This window comes from Malania oleifera, chromosome 4, assembly GCF_029873635.1.
Source record: "Malania oleifera isolate guangnan ecotype guangnan chromosome 4, ASM2987363v1, whole genome shotgun sequence".
Taxonomy (NCBI): Eukaryota; Viridiplantae; Streptophyta; class Magnoliopsida; order Santalales; family Ximeniaceae; genus Malania; species Malania oleifera.
In genome coordinates, this window is record NC_080420.1 from 108,236,928 (window position 1) to 108,243,228 (window position 6,301).

The window sequence follows — 6,301 nt, forward strand, 5'->3', positions numbered from 1 at the left end:
AAGTCATATCCACCTACATTTGTACAGAAAAGAGTACCTGCGGGAAAAATAATATTGCAATTCTAAAACAATTTTCATTGCGATGAACAAAATTTTAATGTTATGTATGAGTTAAAGATGTTTGGCGAAAGAGAAGAAAAGATATAGAAAACAAGAAGAAAGTTCATTTTCTTTCATATTCTCTCTATATCAAATACTGTTATAAAATAATTCTGATTTTAGTATGATTAAAAAGTAAGAAAAATTAAATTTAGTAAGGTATAAAATCAAAATTTTGTTGGATTATTTTCAATTTCCTTCTTCAGTTTTCTTGATAACCAAACATGAAAAAGTGTATTTTTTTTTTTCATATTTTTTTCTCCACTATTTCCTTCTCTTTTCCTTTTTTGAGACTTAAAATTTCAAAAACTAACTTTGAAGGAAAAAAAAAATAAAAATTCAACAATGAAAAAAAATACCTCTAAAAATAATCTTATTTGGAAGCATGAATTTCTAGTTTTGAATTTGAATTTGTAAGGATTTGGATAAAATTCAATACAATTTTATATTACATCTTATCTAATTCACACAAGTCCAAATTCAAGACATTTCTCAAACATAGGATTAATTGGTGCCGATAAATGGATTTTGCCTAGTAAAACCTTTTACTCATAATGAAAATTTAAGGTGTGTTTAGTTTAGAAAAAAAATTTTATCTTCTGCTTCTAGATTTGTAGATAATTACAAAAATATCACTCTTCTTTAGTTTTTCATTTATATAGGAAAGCAAGAAAAACAATAAAAAGAATTTTTTTTTTTTTTTATAAAAAAATTCATATAAATTGGGTAATTGAAAGAATTTTGCGAGTTTTTTTTAACTGAAAGAAAAATGCTAAAAATAAAATAAAATTATGAGGGCTTCTCATGTGGCTGTAATGAGCCTACTTGCATTTCTCTAATTAAGATTGGGGAACAATAAATTAGTTTGGTAAAATACTTATTCTTAAAAATGTGATGGAATATATAAGAAAATATAATAAAAATTATATAAATATTTAATAATTTATTAAAAAAATATCAATCGTGCAAAGCTTATGTTATTCCATTTAACATGCAAATTTAAAATATATATTTTCATAAAAAAAATTTAAAAATAATTTTTTTTTATATATTCCTTATTATGCATAAAAATTTTACATTGTTATTTGATCTATTATGATTACATGTTTTTCCTTTTTTATATGTATAAACTATCAAATTATTATAGTTTAATCATTCTATTATTAGAAATAGATAATTATGAATCGAACTTAATCCATCATCCATCATCATGCAATGTAAAAGAATAGCGAAAAATGAACTTGTGTAATTTGGGTGAAGTAGCGCGTTTCTTTTATTTGATGTTTGGAATAACGAGTTGTTTTGTTCAAATATTTTGGAAAAAATTAATGTTGTGTTTGTAAATATAAATTTTAAATTTTAGATTTAAATTTAAATAAAAATTAAAAAATTTAATATAACTTAATTCAAATTAAGTTATATAAGTTAGTTTAGTTTAATCACGTTCAATCATGGAAAAGAAAATAGCATGACTCATATTTTTCATAGAACAAAAATGAGATTAGTGTCCGTGTTAATGTGATGGATCGGCTAACGTCCAAGAGGAAATTAGGATTGATCCACCGCGTGAAAAATTCAACTGGGTCATCTTCTACTGCGAGGTTGTTGCATGGAAGAGGGCATGAACTTTCCGAAAAGCCATCGAGGAAGAAGAATGGTTGGAAAATTAATGTATAAATTTCTTGCTCGCTCTCTTCCTTCCCCTTCTTCTCTGGCGCAATTTAACAAACACCTGGTACTCTTCAAACTGCAGGTACTCTTCTTCTTCCTCTCGCTCTCATGTAACAAGGAGATTCATCTTGGGTAGCATTAGTATGAGACATAATTTAATTGATTTCTGGATGATAGATTTAAGTGGGTTTTAAAGGTTATGTGTTGAGGTTCGGATTTGAACCTGTTAGATATCTGCCACTTGTTTGGTCTCCTTTGATTAATTTTTCTATTGCTAAAGTCTGTCTCATACACTTTATTTTCAAATGCTGTGCTATATGATTTGCCTAAATTCCTAGAGTCACCTACTCTATTGTCAAACTGGACAAGCTCTTGCTTAATTTGCTTTGCATGATTGATTTGGTTCTATTATTCTCATGCTTGAGCTGGTGACCTACGGGTTCTCTTCTTAGCAGGGGTGTCGAGGAATATCCTTTGCACACCTATCCGCACAACACGCGTATATCACGAGTGATCTAATGATCAATTACATCACGATTATTGTAACTCTGCGATTGGGAGCATAGATTTTGGTCTTGGATTTAGATTTGGGTGGACTCGGACCAAACTCAATGCAATTTTGTTTACATTTGATCTAAATCCGCACAAACCCAAATGCAAGACCTCTCCCAAACATAGGGTAAGGTAATTCTATCACTCATGATATTCATGTCATTCGAATATATGTGCAAATTTGGTTGTTTTTGTTAAAGATTTCACATTGTTATTATTGTTATTTAAGTTTTTCTTGCAGTGTTTTCTGCAGTGAAATTTTGTCAAAAGATCTTCAAAAAGAAGGAAACAAACAATGTCTAAAATTGATTTAAGCTTATTTTAGCCCCACTGTGATTGATAAAGATGAATGCAAAGGGGCAGATTTAGGTTATTGCAAAAATTGTGTGTCTCTCATGAGAAAAAAATAAGCTTTAGAAGCAGAAAGTTAACCTTGAGTGATTCGAGAAAAATTGTTGGATACCTGAAATTTTTTAAAATGATGAAATATATAATTTTAAGAAATGCAATCAATGTGTGAATGATTTTGTAATGTTAAAAAAAAAAAGAATAATTTGTTAGAAAAAAGTTCGATTTTATAAGTTTCGAACTTTTAAAATTTTCCAAGAAAAATTTAAAAAGCCAACTTTTTTTAAAAGCTGAAAAAAATACTTCTGAATATCATTCACAGACTTCTTTTTTTCGTAATTTCATTTATTTATTTCTAATTGAGAAAGGCTCAAAGGACTGTCTGTCTGTAAGACAATTTTATGATAAAGATCACAGCAGAAGGGATTTTGAAAAGTTACACATCAGCTCCCTGAAAGCATTTTAATTGAGTTTGCAAAGATCAATAAGGTTTTCTACATGAATAAAATGTGTAAACGTGTTGCTTGGAGTAAATTTTCTTGTGCTGCTAGACTCTCATCATTTTGGCTGTGACTTTCATGGCAAATGATTTTGTACATGCTATGTGGGCATGCATGTGTGCGTGTGCAAGCTCATCTACCATTTTTTGTTGTTTCATTAGCATTTCATGCCAGGAACAAGATGAAGGCATGGTTGAGGATGAAGAATGCACGAGCAACAGTTGACACACCTTTGATGAGAAATGGTGGAATGTTACTGAAGGAGTTGATCTCATCTTGTAATGGAGAGTGCAATCCTATCCGTTGCTTCTCTGCTAAAGAGCTCCAAACAGCAACAAATAACTACGACAAAAGTCGCATTCTACTTGATGACTGTGTTTATAGATTGTATAAGGGCACTCTTGAAGGCAGGCCAATTTGCATTAAGAAGTTTCACCCTTATTATAATTTTCAAAATCGTATTCAGTCAATTATAGATGAAATTGTTGTTGCCTCTCAGATGAGTACTCACAAGAATGTTCTGAAGCTCTTAGGATGCAGCCTAGAGACGGAAATTCCCATTCTAGTGTACGAATTCACTGAGAGTAATGGAACTTTGGCCGACACTCTCTATGGATCCAATGAAAGAGGGTTGCCGCCTCTACCATGGAAATGTAGGTTAAAGGTCGCAAAGGACATAGCACATGCGTTTGCGTATCTACACACGGGCTTTTCCAGACCCATTATCCATAGGGATGTTACACCTAACATTTTTTTCTTGGATCAACAGAATGTTGCTAAGCTATTTGATTTATCACTTTGTGTGTCCATTCCTGACGGCGAATCGCACATACAAGTTTCTCGAATTGTTGGAAGAAAAGGATATATGGCACCGGAGTATGCAATGCACGGTCGTGCCAATGAGAAATCTGATGTTTTTTCTTTTGGTATGCTTCTACTTGAGATTTTAAGTGGACAGAGCATTTTTTGTCTGAACGAGAAGGATGACAGTCCTATGTGGGAACATTCTGCTCGTGTGAAGCATTATATCAAAAGCAATGAGTTCAACAAGATTGTGGATCCAACCATACTGACAGAGGCAGGATGGCCAGAGAAAGAGCAACAATTACAAGATTTTATTGCTCTTGCTTTTAGATGCATTAGTGAAACAGAAGACGATAGGCCGACAATGACTGATGTAGCAAAACAACTTAGACAAATTGAGCAGTCTGCAACTTGTTAGCTTAAACTAGTTCCACTAAACTTTGTTGTCATTTACAATCCTTATGTTGGATTTCTGGGCTTAGATTATGTTGTGCTATTTGGATATAAGAAAATCGATTTTTTATTTTATTTTCTTTTTTTCTAGGGACTATTTTGTACAGATATATTTTTTTTTATAACTTTTGTAATGTTATCACTAATTTTGTGCAGCTCATCCAGGTTTTCTGTATGATGGCTCAAAAAATAATGATCCGTCTTGCTTGGCTTTCAATTATTTTGTATCCTTTTAACATAGGGCACACACAATGTGTGTAATATGTGTTGATATAATTTCTTCATAAAAATTAATGATTTATCATAATTTAATTCTTTTTGGTTCTGCCATTCGCTATATAAACCTGATATGAATTACTGTAAGTTCTAGAACAAAATGGTCAAAAGTACATTTTCTCTTTTTCCCGTTGAAATAAAGAATTAGGGTAAGTTGCATCAACGATTTTCAATCCATTGATTGAGTTTCGTACTCATCACTAAACTCACAGTGTTCTGCTTTGCTCTAGTGTGCTGTTTATGCTAGGCTTCAGATGGATTTGGTGTTGTTGCCATCGTAAGAAATATGTACCAAAATTAGGCAATCAGGTTTGGTTGTGTTTTCTTTTGAGCAGGATACAAGTACTCTCATATATGAGCATATGCAGCATGTAAGGCAACGGTGTAGAACGTGCCTTCTCCCTTACTTTCCCCCAAATTCCTTTTATAGGTGGAGCTCCCTCCTTTGCATTCAATGATAGGCACCTTTTAACTTTTTTGGGGAGTCGCATGTCGTTTAAGGGTTGTCCCTTAATTAGATCTTAACTAGGTTACAGTCGTAAATTTCAAGGTATCTTGTAGATTCTCTTGTTTTATGTATTATTTAATTCTATCAATTATCCTCCACTCGAAGGAGAGCTTGAGTACAACAATAAGGTTATCGTCGTATGATCTGGAGGTCATAGGTTTGAGACATGGAACAGCCTCTCGTAAAAATGTAAGATAAGATTGCGTACTATAGACCCATCATGGTCTATCCCTTCCCCGGATCTCGCATACATGGAAGCTTTGTGCACCAGGCTACCCTTTTAGTTGTCCTTCACTCCTAAGCCTTAAAATTATTATTATTATTTATTATTATTTTTAACTAAAGGAGGGCGGCACCTTCAATTATTTATTAATATACCCTTACTTTTGGTAGAAGAATACCGTGGTTATAAGACAAGTATTGAGAGATTACAAATAAAAAACATTAAAGGTCTCCCAAAAATAATACAAATAACCAATCAAAACAGGACTACAAATCCAAACAAAGTTAAATAAGAAACAAATCTAAGCAGGTCTTTCAAAGCAAAAATTAAAAAATAAACTAAAATTTAAACCAACCACACAAAAATTGAGAGGATAAACTAATGACGAAAAGAAGTGAGACTCAATCTATCCATCCAAATGATACCTTTCAAAGAACATGGTAAAAAATGTTGTTCTTTGTAGATGACCTTGTATGTCTAAATTAGACACTTTGATGGTTAAATTCAATTAAGTTTACTAAGTTCGCCTCTAAGTGCATAATTTTCAATTGGCATGGAATTTTTGGGCACCATCAGTTCCAGAATGTCGAGCTCAATGTCACGGACGTGTCGGGACAGACCACACTCAGTTTGGACTTTGTATGCCCGACTAGGACACTGAGTGCTTAAAATGAATTAAATTTACTAAGTTTGTTTGTATTCTAACTTTGCTTCTGAACCGTCACTAATATAGTTAAATAAATTATTTTTATATATCTTTAAATAAAAAACACTATTAGTGACAGCTAACAACATTCGTCGCTAATAGTCTGTTATTAGTGACAGTTTTCATAAACCGTCAGTAATAGCTTATTATTAGTGACGAAT

The 6,301-nt window shown here is 32.0% G+C and overlaps 1 protein-coding gene across 13 annotated transcripts; it reads left to right on the forward strand.

The window, feature by feature from the left end:
* Window positions 1–1,260: 1,260 nt before the first annotated feature.
* Window positions 1,261–4,644, forward strand: LOC131153460 (non-functional pseudokinase ZED1-like). 13 transcript variants are annotated; one of them, XM_058105790.1, is made up of 4 exons: window positions 1,603–1,756; window positions 1,853–2,454; window positions 3,345–3,577; window positions 3,670–4,644. In XM_058105790.1, the coding sequence occupies exons 3-4, from the start codon at window positions 3,452–3,454 to the stop codon at window positions 4,390–4,392; spliced, it is 849 nt and encodes a 282-aa protein (XP_057961773.1). In that variant the 5' UTR covers window positions 1,603–1,756; window positions 1,853–2,454; window positions 3,345–3,451; the 3' UTR covers window positions 4,393–4,644. The 13 variants fall into 13 exon arrangements, with proteins under 13 accessions (XP_057961766.1, XP_057961769.1, XP_057961761.1 ...); XM_058105789.1 differs by having other exon boundaries at window positions 1,639–1,852; window positions 2,226–2,449; XM_058105783.1 differs by having other exon boundaries at window positions 1,261–1,852; window positions 2,226–2,449; window positions 3,345–4,644.
* Window positions 4,645–6,301: the final 1,657 nt, after the last annotated feature.

What these genes read in the sequence shown, in the direction of transcription:
- LOC131153460 (XM_058105778.1), top strand. Translation starts at nt 3,256, where the DNA reads ATGATTTTGTACATGCTATGTGGGCATGCATGTGTGCGTGTGCAAGCT.